General features: G+C 38.8%; 1 protein-coding gene across 5 annotated transcripts in view; it reads left to right on the plus strand.

Moving 5' to 3' along the window:
* The window catches only part of ANO10 (anoctamin 10), a 154431-nt gene that overhangs the window by 44304 nt on the left and 95820 nt on the right, over window positions 1–14307 (plus strand). For all 5 annotated transcript variants that reach the window (XM_070730115.1, XM_070730118.1, XM_070730119.1 and 2 more), the window contains one exon: window positions 142–711. In XM_070730115.1, the coding sequence (XP_070586216.1) occupies window positions 142–711 (570 nt within the window). The remainder of the gene's footprint in view (window positions 1–141; window positions 712–14307) is intronic.

Consider the following 14307-nt stretch of genomic DNA (forward strand, 5'->3'; position numbering starts at 1 on the left):
ATAGTGAGATGAAGATTTATAAATAGATTTATTATATGATCATAAAATCATTGAAGGCTAATGCCATTTAGTTTCTAAGTCTGAACCTCTTTGGTTACATATTGCTTCTTACTGAATGTTTATTTTTTCTCTCTCTCACAGATGAAATTCGGTGTTATTTTGGTGAAACACTTGCTTTCTATTTTGCCTTTTTGGAATATATCACATTTGCTTTAATTCCAATGGCAGTCATTGGGATCCCTTATTATGTTTTTGATTGGGAAGATTATGACAAGTATGTGCTATTTGCAGCATTCAATCTGCTGTGGTCTACTGTTATTCTTGAACTCTGGAAACGATCTTGTGCTGTTATGGCTTATAGATGGGGAACACTGATGATGAAGCGACAATTTGAGGAACCAAGACCAGGATTTCATGGGGTTTTAGGTATCAATCCTGTCACTGGCAGAGAGGAACCCATGTATTCCAGTTTCAAAAGACAGTTACGGATTTATTTTATTTCAGTTCCCTTTGTATGCCTTTGCCTCTGCTTTTCACTTCAAATAATGATGATTTATTTTGACTTGGAATTCCAAGCACATTTATATTATGAAGAGAACCAAAATGAATTAAGCGCCTTGATATTATACATGCCCAGCATAATTTATGCTGTTGTGATTGAAATTCTAAATCGAATTTATAGATATGCTGCAGAATTCTTGACCTCATGGGGTAAGATTATTCCACCCTTTTCATGTCTCTTGTTTATTGCTATATTAACTTATATTAACATGCTCTATAATACAATCTTGTATCATAGTAAAACCGTCCTAATTTAGATGCCAAGATAAAACCTGCAATAAAATAATTAACATGAAAGAACCTTACACATAAAACTACAGAGGATTCTCATTATTGGCACTAGTTATTTTCAATAAAGTCACAGTGAACATTAAATTAGCAAATACTGAAACTTCTGGAATTGTGTGTGTTGCACAACAGGTTTTCTTTTTTTCTTTTCTTTTCTTCCCTCTTTGCAAATTTTTTTTACAGTCGACTGGAAGCACCATGAGTGTTAATTTGTTACAAATGAAATTTAACAAGTAGACAGATTTACAAATAAAAAAATGATGTGTATGATTTCAGCTGATTTTTAAGAGCTGATCAAAAAATTACTAAGTTGAAAACATTGAAATTCAATACTTTTGTTTGTGACAGCTAAAATATCTGTTATTTAGATTTTTTTTTCATAGGGAGTTGATATCTATGAACCCAACACTGTCCTGTTAGTTTCAATAGTTTAAACCTAATATAGTCCTTTATTATCTGAAATGGAAGTTCTATTATTATTATAAAATTTGAAATAGATTTGTAAAAATGGAATCTTGCTTTATAACAGATGGTGCAGATTTTCAATCTAGAATGGTAGAGAACTGAAGTTCAGATAGCTATTCAGTTACGACGCAAAGGGCCTGACAAGTTGTGATTTCATTTTAATATTTTTAGATTGGGCAAAGTAAAAAGTGATTTGAGTCTGTTAAAGTTTTCAAATAAAATATAATTTTGAATTTAAATAACATGAATGCAAAACCTTTAATTAAATAAATTAAAGTAGCTACTTTGCAATTATATCGTAAAATGTCCAATCCCATTTAATTTACAAAGTTGACGCTGAAGGCTTTCCTACCAGGGTAATTGCCCTGTTCTTGCTAATTCTCTCATTCCTAATTTTATTTTTAAAGGCTTTTCTATAAAGTGTCTTGTTCTAAAATTATTTTAGTCACCGTTTATTAAAGAATTAGTCCAAGGCTCACATGTGAATTGTCAGATTATTTTAGAACTCAGTATAATTTTTTTTCTACACTCTGTGTACAATTATTAGGCAACTTGTATTTTGGAGGATTAATTTTATTACTCAACAATTACAGTACTCTCAGTCAATCCAAAATGTTAATAAACCTCAAACCTGAATATTTAGAAAGTAAAAGTTTTGGCTTTCTTAGGAGAAAATGTGTGCATAATTATTAGGCAACTATCAGTGTGCAGAATTATTATGCAACTAAACAAAAATGAAATTTTGTCCATCACACTCATTTATTTGCATTGTTAATGTGAAAATAATAAACAAACAATTTAAAATGTACAAAGAAATATTTCTGACACTTCAGAAAAAAATCAGTGATCAATATAGCTACCCTTTTCAATAACAACCATAAGCTTCTATTCATGGAATCTATCAGTTTCTTGATCTGTTGGCAATCTGTTTTGCAGTAGCAGCCAGAGGCTGGCAGACATTGTTCAGAGAGATGTATTGTTTTCCTTTACCATAAATCTCCTGTTTAAGAAGGGCGCATGAGTTCTTAATAGGATTTAGGTCAGGTAGGAAGAAGCCATGTCATTATTATTTTATCTTTAAGGCCTTTACTGACTAACACACAATGGAGTACTTTGATGAATGCAATGAAGTATTGACCAGCATAAAAATTGTGGTCTTCTTGAAAGATGCAGATTTTTTTCCTGTGCCACTGCTTGCTTGCTTGCTTGCTTGCTTGTTTGTTTGTTTATATGCCGCTCACTCCAAAACTCTGAAAAACTAACAACAGTCATAAATGCAATATGAGTAAAAGGGCAATAAATACATCAATAAAATCTACATACAAATCTAAAATCCATAAAAAAACTACAATGTCATTTTAAAAAAACCATACATACAATCAATCCTAATTCCAGGCCTGCTGTAAAAGCCAGGTCTTAATGGCTTTCTGGAAGACCGATAGGGAGGAACCGCCACAGAGAAGGTTCTTCCCCGAGGTCCTGCCAACTGACATTGCTTGGCGGATGGGACTTAGAGAAGGCCAACTCTGTGGGTCCTTTCTGGCCGTAATGAGGTGTGAGGCCAGAGGCAGTCCTATAAATAGTCTGACCCTAAGCCATTTAGGGCTTTAAAGGTGTTAACCAACACCTTGAATTGGGTTCGAAGACCGACTGGCAACCAAGGCAGCTGGCGTAAAGATGGAGTAATACGGGAGTACTTTGGTGCACCCGTAATTGCACACGCCACTGCATTTTGCACCAGCCAAAGGCTCCAAATGCTCTTCAGGGATATTCCCATGTATTGCACATGGCAATAGTCAAGGCAAGAAGTGATGAGGGTATGAGTGACTGTGCGGAGTCAAGATAGAGCCGCAATGGGTAGACAAGACAAACTTGCGCAAAAGCCCCCCTAGCCATAGCTCTAACCTCAGCTGTGGATCTAGGAGGACACCCAAGTTGTGAACTCTATTTGAGGGGGGGCATTACTTCTTCCCCCCCATGATCAAAGACAGACAGATGGAATAGTCTTTAGAAGGAAGGACCCATAGCCACTCAAGTTGAGTTGAGTTTTAATCTGTTAACCTCCATTCAGACCCTTACGGCTTCAAAACACTGGCACATCACTTCCACCCCTTCACTGAACTGACATTGGAGGAGATATACAGCTGAATATCGTCACCATATTGTTGGTAACTGATTCCATGTTGTCAGAACATCTCACCCAGTGGTTTTATGTAGGTATTGAATAGGAGAGGAGAGAGGACCGATCCCTGAGACATTCCCACAGAGGAAGGATCTAGAGGTCGACTTCTGTCCTCCCACTAACACCAACTGTGATCGGCCAGAGAGTTGGAGGAGAACCACTGTAAAGCGGTGCCTCCCATTCCCAACCTCTCCAGCCATCGCAGAAGGATAGCATGGTCGATGATATCGAAAGCTGCTGAGAGGTCAGGAAGCACCAGGATAGAGGAGTGCTCCCTATCCTGGGCCTGCCAGGGATCATCCATAGCATAACCAAAGCGGTTTCTGTGCTGTAACCAGGTCTGAAGCCAGATTGAAATTGGTCTAGGTAATTCGCTTCTTCCAAAGTTCATAGGAGTTGGAGCACCACCACTTTCTCAACAATCTTCCCAACAAAGTTGAAGGTTGGAGACAGAACAATAGTTATTCAATGAGGCTTTATCCAGGAAAGGCTTCTTGAGGAGGGGCCTCACAACGTCTTTCTTCAAAGGTTGCAGAAAGGACCCTTCACTCAAAGAAGCATTGACTAACACCTGGATCCTGTCTCATGTCACTTCCCTACTAGCCAAAATCAGCCAAAAGGGACACGGGTCCAGCAAACAAATGAAGGTGCTCATCGCTCCTATGGCCTTGTCCATCGGGGTCATAGGGTCAAACTCCTCCCACGTAATGGGACTAAGACCTCACTTGACATTGCCCAACTGGAGTCCAGCTCTACCCGAATCTGAGTGATTTTGTCTGTCAAAAACTGAAAAAATTTCTCAGATCTGCCTGCAAGGATTCTCCACTCTCTCCACATCGAGAAGGGAGCGGATCATCCCAAACAAGGTGGCTGGGCGAAAATCTTCAGATGCAATAAGAATGGAAAAATACACACATTTTGCCGCCCTTATTGCCTAGATAAGTCCTAATGTAGGCTCTTATAATGTTTGGTCAGATTTACTGACCCTCCAGTGTTGCTCTAGATGTTTCTTGTTGCGTTTCATCTCGCAAAGTTCCTCAGTGAACCAAGGAGTTCTTTGGGATCCTCTGCCACAGAGAGGTCACACAGGTGCGATCCAATCTAGAGCCCCAGATGCCACCCTATTCCAGGCAGACACTAGGGAATCTGCTGGGCTGTGGACAAGGGAATCAGGTATCTCCCCAAGCTCCCTCTGAAACCCAAGCGGGTCTATTAGACGCCTGGTGCAGAACTACATAATTGGCTCTGCCTCCCAGTTGTGAAGGATTGGCAGCTTGAAGAAAGTGTGTTCCAAAATGTGTCAACAGGTTGATTTTGAGTTCAACTTGAACAGGTCCAATTAGCTCATCTTTAATAATACCTTGGTTATGACCTATAAAGCCCTTCATGGCACCGGACCAGATTATTTCAGGGACTGCCTTCTGCTGCACGAATCCCAGCGACCAGTTAGGTCCCACAGCGTGGGTCTTCTCCGGATCCCGTCAACTAAGCAATGTCGCTTGGTGGGACCCAGGGGAAGAGCCTTCTCTGTGGCAGTCCCGTCCCTCTGGAACCAACTCCCCACAGAAATTAGAATTGCCCCCACCCTCCTTGCCTTTCGTAAGTTTCTTAAAACCCACCTCTGCCGCCAGCCATGGGGAAACTGAGATACTCTTTCCCCCTAGGCCTTTACAATTTTATGCATGGTATGTCTGTATTTATGTTTGGTTTTATAATAAGGATTTTTAACTGTTTTAATATTGGATTGTCATATGCTGTATTTATTACTGTTGTTAGCCGCCCCGAGTCTACGGAGAGGGGCGGCATACAAATCCAATAAATAAATAAATAAATACTAACTCATACATCTCCAACTTCTTGGCATCTGAGTTGCACAGGAGCTCTGTGTTAGTTAAGATCAAGCCATGGGTCCATCCATCTGGTCCATCAAGAGTTACTCCCATCTCAGAGAAATTGAATGTGTCACAGTGAGATTGGCTAGAAAATAGCAGGCTTCAATGATATCTGTGAAAATCCAGATGGACGGGGGGTTTTCAGACCAGAACCGTCTTGAAGGATTGATGAAAAAGGAGAGGCATTTCGGATGACTGAGAGGAACAGGCAAGTTCCGCGACAGGTCAGAAACAGCTCTTTGGACTGGCGGCAGGGGGAGCAGCCATTTCAAAATGACCACTAAGAAGCTGGGACAACTAGACTATGTTTTTGTGTGGGAGTGGTGTCTGAATGGAGTGTTGGAACCGGGTGAGTGATTGGCCAACAAAGAGGTATAAGAAAATTTTGAATTTGGATATTAAAAAGTGTCCCAAATCTTAAATTAGTGGCTAAACTGCTAATTTAGTCAAGAAAGAGTAGGGCGGCTTATAAATCAATCAGTCAAACAAGCAAACAAAAAAATGGCAATCAGGACATTTCATGGAGGGAGAAGGACAAAATGGAGATTAAAACACCAAAGCATAAGAAGATTATTTTTACAATTGAATTTGGAGAAATTTAAAACTAAAACAAAGAAATAATAGGAAATAATCTTGACAAAAACATTTTTATGTGGATCACATCTGCTGGTGGAAAGAGCATTGCAATATTGGATTGAAGATAGAAGAGAAAGTTCAGCTGCATAATTTGGCTTTGACTATTGTAAAAGATAATTTGGGAACTGAGATAATTTTTAAGGAGGGTTTGTTTTGCTACATTACTTGGCTTTGATTGTTTATGACTGGAAGACAATAAACATTTGACTGGGAGTGAATTGAACAAATATTTGAATTGGACATTAGAATTTGAAAACTAAAGGAGATTATATGGACTTTAAATTTTAATTAAAGGTTATATAACAACTTTTTAACAACTTTTTTAATTGGTAACATGGAGTTGTGGATGTATGAGGAATTTGAGACGTTAAAAAAATGTGAGAAAAGGTCAGAAATTTTTCTGGAATATACAGAGCAGGAAATAGGAGAAAAGGTAGTAAAAGGCAATATAAATGTTGTACGCCGCCTTGAGTTGCCTCGAGATGGGCGGCATAGAAATCTAATAAATAAATAAATAAATAAATAATGACAAACAAGAAAATAACATTGAAGAAGAAGGGACTGAGAATAGATAGAGGGAAATATACTTCAAAAAAGAATCAGCCAAAGAGCAAAGAGGCAAATAATGGGAAGAAGCTCGGAAAATTTTTGGGGAGAACCACCCAAGCAATATATTCAAAGGAGAGAAAAAGGACTTAGGACAAAAGATAAAGGACAGGTAAAACTTGAAAAAAAAAGAAAAAGAAATAGTCAAGGGAATGGGATATAAAGAGAAAACTAACAAGAAGTGTAAAGGTGGAAGGAAGAAGGAAAATAGGATTCATATTAGCAGATTTAAGGAAATTGTATTAATATTAATTTTGGATAGTTAAGTTAAAGGGTTGTATGTTGAAATTGAATATGATGATGAATATTGTTTATAGCAAAACAGATAAGTAAAAGTGGGATGGTATAAGAAAAATCTGGGGCCTATAGTTTAATTAATAAATCATAATGCCAGGGTCTTCCAGGAAATATCTTAGATAAACATGTTTATTAAAATACCAAGAATTGGGGCAAAATGACTTCTAGAAATGATAAACAAGATAATATGGACATTAAAAAAATTAAGTGGTAAATGTCAATGATTGATGAAGTGGAAAGTCCCCAAAGGAAATAGAATAGAATTCTTTATTGGCCAAGTGTGATTGGACACACAACGAATTTGTCTTGGTGCATATGCTCGCAGGGTACATAAAAAAATAGGTTTGTCAAGAATCATGTGGTACAACATTTAATGATTGTCATAGGGGATAAATAAGCAATGAAGAAACAATATTAATAAAAATCTTAGGATAGAAGATTAAGTTACAGTCATACAGTCCTAAGTGGGAGGAAAAGAGTGATAGGAATGATGAGAAAAATCTAGTAGAAATAGAACTGCAGACTTAGTAAAAAGTTTGACAGTGTTGAGGGAATTATTTGTTTAGTAGAGTGATGGCGTTCGGGGAAAAACTGTTCTTGTGTCTAGTTGTCTTGGTGTGCAGTGCTCTGTAGTGTCATTTTGAGGGTTGGAGTTGAAACAATTTGTGTCCAGGATCCAAGGGATCAGTAAATACTTTCCACGCCCTCTTTTTGACTCGTGCAGTGTATAGGTCCTCAATGGAAGGCAGGTTGGCAGCAATTGTTTTTTCTGCAGTTCTGATTATCCTCTGAAGTCTGTGTCAGTCTTGTTGGGTTGCAGAACCAAACCAGACAGTTATAGAGGTGCAGATGACAGACTCAATGATTCCTCTGTAGAACTGTATCAGCAGCTCCTTGGGCAGTTTGAGCTTCCTGAGTTGGTGCAGAAAGAACATTCTTTGTTGTGCTTTTTTGATGATGTTTTTGATGTTAGGTGATCATTTTAGGTACTGAGATATGATAGAATCTAGAAATTTGAAGGTCTCTATTGTTAATTCTGTGTTATCTAGTATTGTGAAAGGTGGAAGGATGGAAGGGTTTCTCCTAAAGTCCACCACCATTTCTATGGTTTTGAGTGTGTTCAGTTCTAGATTGTTCCGGTCACACCATAAGTTTAGTTATTCAACCTTCCGTCTTCATCATTGTCTCAAATAAGTTCGATCACTGTTGTATCGTCTGCAAACTTCAGTAGTTTAACAGATGGATCGTTTGAGATGCAGTCATTGGTGTATAGAGAGAAGAAAAGTGGTGAGAGTAAACAGCCTTGGGGGTCCCCTGTGCTAATATCTGTATCTGATGTAATTTTTCCTAGCATCACCTGCTGCCTCCTGTCTGTTAGGAAGCTTGTGATCCACTTACAAGTGTATTCAGGTACCGCTAGCTGATTTGGTTTGGTTAAGAGAATGTCCGGTATGATGGTGTTGAATGCTGAACAGAAGTCTAAAAAGAGGACCCTAGCGTAGGTCATTGGAGATTCAAGATGTTGTAGGGTGTAGTGTAGAGCCATATTAACAGCAGCATTTGTCGATCTATTTGATTGGTATGCAAATTGCAGGGGGTCTAACAATGGATCCGTGATGGTTTTCAAGTGGGACATCACTAGCCTTTCAAAGGTTTTCATAATGTTAGAGCAACTGGTTTGTAGTCATTCAGTTTCTTGATGGAGTGATTCTTTGGCACTGGGATGGTAGCAGTGTTCCCTCTAAGGTGCGCTCTGTGCTGTAGCACACTCAAAACCTAATCCTGGCGCAGACTTTTCAAAGGCCGCGCAGCGGGGCACCATTTCTCCCTGCCAGACAGCTGATCTGCCCCTCCCAAGCTGTCCAGCTTGTGGATGGTTGCAGGGAAAGCTTACAAAACCGCGGATTGCTCCTCCTTGGCTCCCCCTCCTTTTAGGGGGTGGAGCCCTTGGAAGGGATGCCGCCACCCGAACAGAAGCCACAAAGAGAAGTGGAGAGGAGGGAAGGAAAGAGGGAGGGAAGGAAGGAAGGAAGGAAAAATGGAGAGAACAAGGAAGGAAGGAGAAATGGAGACAACAAGGAAGGAAGGAAGAATGAAATGAATGGAGAGACAGATAGAGGAAAGATTTTTGGGGGTGTAATTTTTTTTCTCTCAACATGCATTCAAACAATACAGTGTACCATCTAATTTTCTATGAATAAAATGCAATGTTTTGTTAGTAACTAATATCAATCATCAAAAAGTTGCATTTTTTTTCTAATTCTGTCATCCAGTTACATACATTTTCTTTTAATTAAATTGCCTCCTTAATGTTTCTTCAAAAAATACACCAATTATATTTCTAACTAATTAACCATTATGCCAAAGTGCTTCCTTCTTTATACATTTTTCTATAAACCAAGAAAACCTTGTATAGCCAATCAGATGTTAACAAAAGAAAATTAAAAACAAAACATAAACATATACAAATTTCAGACTTCTTCCCCACCCCCAAATAGTACATTTACCTAATCCCAAATTTAAAAATTATTTCAGCCTAACATCTAACCAATTAATACTTATCTACATTTCTTACTTAATTATTAATCTTTAATCTCCCCAACAATTCTAAATTCAATTCCATTTATGCATTAATCCAAATCAGTATCGCCTACTACATATCTTATTATAATCAATACTTCTAACTTTATTAAAACAGATCAGCAATTCATAAATTCATATATCTAAATAGAAAAAATAATTAAAGTTAAAAAGAGAGCAAACAAAACAATACTCCAAGCTTAATCAACCCTTCTCAAACTCTAATTTCTTTAATCTGAGCAGAACTTTGAACCAAACTATTTTCTTTATGTTTTTGTATCCCCTTTTAATCCCCTTTTCCATTTTATTCTTTCTATTCTTCCTTATAGGAAGGAAGGACTTTGTTAGAAAAATAAAGGGCTTATTGGATCAAACTTTGGACACTTGACAACATAGTTATGATGGTGGCAATGTCCCAGGGTTCTGTGAACATCTTTTGGGATCTTCTGACAAGGGATTTGCTTAATGACTGTGGCAAGAAAGGTGGTAAAGTGAGGCAGAACTCACTTAATAACCATCTTACTCAGGAGATAGAAACGTTGGCCTCCATCGGGGTCAGAACAGAAGTCGAGGATTATCTGTCTGACCAGTGCACTCTTTTAGAAGCAGATCAGGAGTCCATTTTGAAGCTCCACAGAAAATATCTGGGGGGGGGGGGGAGGGCAGGTTATCCTCGACTTAAAATGGTTCATTTACTGACTGTTCAAAGTCGCAACAGCCCTGAAAAAAAGTGACTTATACACCCTTTTCACACTTAGGACCTTCGCAGCAACCCGATGATCGCAAGATCAAAACTTGGCTGCCGTTTCATATGAACGTTGCTGTGTGTCTCGAGGTCACATGACCCCCTTTTGTTTCTAACCGATCCACGCCCAGGCATGAAAATGTGCCATTCAGACATTATAGTTTTTCGCCCACCCCAAAAAAATTTAGAGGGAACATTGGATGATAGTAGAGCATTTGAAGGAGGAAGGAACATAGCACAACTCTAGTGATTGGTTGATGATTTGGGTGAAGATGGGGGGCTAATTGGCCAGCACAGACTTGGTCAGCACTAAGCACAGAATTGGTCAGCACTAAGCAAGAAGGCGTTATCTTGTCTGGGCCTGATACTTTTCCAGGCTTCTGTCTGTGAAATAGATCTTTCACTTCCTTTTCTGTGATCAATAGGGATTGTAAACCCAGTGGGATGGATTTAGTTGTAGAAGATTTGGCTATTGTTGGTGTGTCTGGGATGGAGGTTATGGAGATAGATGGTTGTGGTTTCTTTTTCAAACCTGCAGTAGAACACATTCAGGTCATCTGCCAGTTGCTGATTTCCTTCAGCTTCGGAAGGCAGTTTGCTGTAACTGGTGATATTTTTGAGAGTTTTCCACATGTTTGCTGGTTCATTTGTTGAGAATTGATTCTTTAGCTTTTCAGAATAGTTCCTTTTTGCTGCTCTGATCTCCTTTGTTAATATATTTCTGGCCAGATTGTACAGCATTCTATCACCTTTTCTGTAGGCTTCCTCTTTGGAATGACGTAACTGCTTGAGTTTGGCTGTGAACCAAGGTTTATTATTACTATATATTTGCAAGTTCCTGGTTGGTACACATTAGCCTTCACAGAAGCTGACATATGAGGTACAGTATCTGTGAGTTCATCTAGGTCTGCAGAGGTGTCTTTAAATATATTCCATTCTGTGCAGTCAAGGCAAGCCTGTAACTTTAACTTTGCTTCATCAGTCCAAGTCCTCACTGATTTAATTTAAAACTTTGTTTGTAAGCAGGTACAAGGTGAATCATGCAATGATCAGAGTGGTTCACAGCTGCTTTTGGTAAGGAATGATAAGTGTTATGTAGCAGTGGTCTAAGATATTATTGCCTCTGGTGGGACAATTTACATGTTGAAAGTATTTTGGTAGCTCATCTCTTAAGTTTGCCTTATTTAAATCTCTCAAAATAATGGCTAGTGAATTAGGGTATTTGGCTTCAGCCTCCTTAATCTGATCAACTAGAGTTCTTAGTGCCTTTTCTACAGATGCTTGTGGATGAATGTAAACTGCAGATACTAAAAGAATTCATCTCTCGATAATAAAGGGGTTTGCAATTAATATTTAAAGACTTTCATCACAGAATTTTTGTATAATGATGATGTCCTGAGACCAGCTGTTGTTGATATATATACATAAGCCTCCTCCCTTCCCCTTCCATAATTCTGCATTCCTATCTGTGCGAAATATCTGGAACCCTGGTATATGCATACTATTATCATCAATTTCCTTGTTTAGCCAGGTTTCAGTACAGCATAGGGCAGATGGGTTGTGAAAATCAGAATTGCATCTGTTTAAAGCAGTATTTTATCCATCATGTTGGCAAGTGAACGTAAATTGGTAAGAAAGATTGAAGGGAGGGAGGGGTTTAATTCCTTAGTCTATTAGCCTGGGTTAGCCTGGGTTTGTTTTTGGTGATCCATGGTTGCCGGAAAATGGCTTCCTCCTGTGCTAAAATCTCCTCTATGTTTGTAAAGACAGGTGGGGGTGAAGTTGCAGAGAGCTGCTCCTTAAAGAAAAGTTCCTTAATTCTTATCAGATGGTCTCTTAGGTATGAAATCCGTTGAGAATTGCAGGGAATAGTAGAAAATGAAGAAACTATTTCAGAGCATTTCACCGAGGTAGCCTTCATCGGCACTATCTTGGATCCATCTTGAAAGTTTGGAAATATCCAAACAAGGAGGGAAATGCAGTGAAAGCATTGTGAAAATATTCCTAATATGGAGATGAGAAAGGGGCATGAATAAGAAATTAAGCCTATAAATTATGTGCTCTGTATTAAGCAAATTACCCTGGGTCAGGTTATGCGCATAACTGGTTTATTTTTTATTGACAAAAGTTTTTTCCTGCATGTACTTTGCCTGTTCCTAGACTTTTTCCTACAGATGGGAAATTTGAAATATCACTAATTGTGAATTGTCAATTAATTTGAATATGATTCTGTATATTCTTTATAGTAAAATAGAACAGATGGAATATGAAAATCTTTTGGTTTAATTTTAAAGATAATTTAAATAAAGAGATGAAGTTGAAATTCAGTGGGACAGGAAATTTGAGTAAATATATAGTAATGGAGGAATAAGACAGCTAGTTGATATTATTGAAAGAGATTGGGAATTTAGGGTGATTAGTAATAATGCTTATGTATCTAGAAGAAAATAATTTGGAATAAAGAAATATGTAAAGAGAATATTATGGCTGAAATGGAAAACAGATATGGTGTAAAATAGATTATGTATATGAAAAGATATGTTAGAATGATCTGGACAACACTTTGTTAATAAAATATGTAAGATTGGAGGGGGGGGCAAAAAATTGGTAATAAAAATTGATTTTTTAAAATAGAGTCATCTCATCAGTCCATAAGACCTTTGAAAAACCTGTCTTCAGATATTTCTTAGTGTAATCTTGCTATTTCAATTTATGGGTCTTGTTTAGTGGTGGTCGGATTTCAGCCTTCCTTACCTTGGTTATGTCTCTGAGTACTGCACACCTTATATTTCTGAGCACTCCAGGTAGTTGCAGTTCTGGAATATGACAGATAATGGATTCTTGGTAGCTTTATGTTTAATTCTTCTCAAATCTTTGGCAGTTAATGTGCGTCTTTCTTTCTCCATAGTGAGTGGAGCTAGCAGCCAGTATGGGTTGACCTTGTCTGTCAACCAATGATGACTAAGCCCATGATATAAAAGAGTTTTTGCTGTCAATCATTTTGCTTTTGGCTCAGTCCTCAACATCAGTTAGGACATATAGTCAATTTTCAGCTGTCTTTATTAATTAGATTTGTTTGTTTGTTTGTTCTCAGGCCGGCGTACAACATTCTAAATGGAACAACATGCAATTTTGGCTATTTCTCTATCCCTTTCTTCCTCTCACTGAATTACCTATATTACTACCCCCCCCCCCCAAAAAAGTTATTTTTTCTCCCTGTTTGTGTTGCTTGCTGGGGAAACGCATTGCAGAGAAGCACAGGGATTTCGGAGATCGTTCTGGCCCCAGGTTGGCCTGCCACCAACAAAGCAGTTATTATAAATTATCAGCTGAGCCTCACGTTGCAGCAGGGCTACAGGATGCAGTTGGCAGGGATTTGTAATTCTTGCGCCACAGCCTTTCTCCCTACTTTTTTAGTGAGCGAACTCGCCTGGTGGGTGGCTATCTCCACCTCTGCCAGCCTTTGCCTGGGCGCCTGGCTGCCCCTACAAGTCCCTGACAATTTTCTGTTAGCACCATTGCTGAAGCCGCAGGGAACGTCAGCTCTAGAGCGGGTCTCCCAACAGCTAATTAATAAGCACTCAGCTCACTCATCCAGGAAGGCTCTCACGTAGCAAGGGATCTTTTTGCTTTAATTGGGCAAGCAAAAGCAAACCGGCTAAATTTGATTTTCTTATCATTGAAATAAAACCTTGAAGGAAGTTTTATTTTACTTAAATTGTATTGCTTGCTGAGGTAGATATCAGCTCATTTTTCCCGCCTTAAGGTTGTTGGCAACCATTTTGAGCACACATTAGCAACTGCCATTTTAGTCAGTGATTGGGTCTTCACCCCTATGGTCATGTCTCCAACTTATCAACTTATGACCAGGATCCTGTGGAGGCCCCTGTGTCACCAGGAAACTGGGGGCGGGGGGGGGCACCCGCTCACCTGCACTCATGGAGGAAGCCAGGGTTCTCTGCAACTGGGCAGAGCGCCAGCTATTCTCAATCTCGGCAGAGTATATTGGGGGGGGGAGTCCAATGTCAAAGCGGACTGGCTGAGTTGGTTTACAA

Source organism: Erythrolamprus reginae, chromosome Z (assembly GCF_031021105.1).
Source record: "Erythrolamprus reginae isolate rEryReg1 chromosome Z, rEryReg1.hap1, whole genome shotgun sequence".
Lineage (NCBI taxonomy): Eukaryota > Metazoa > Chordata > Lepidosauria > Squamata > Dipsadidae > Erythrolamprus > Erythrolamprus reginae.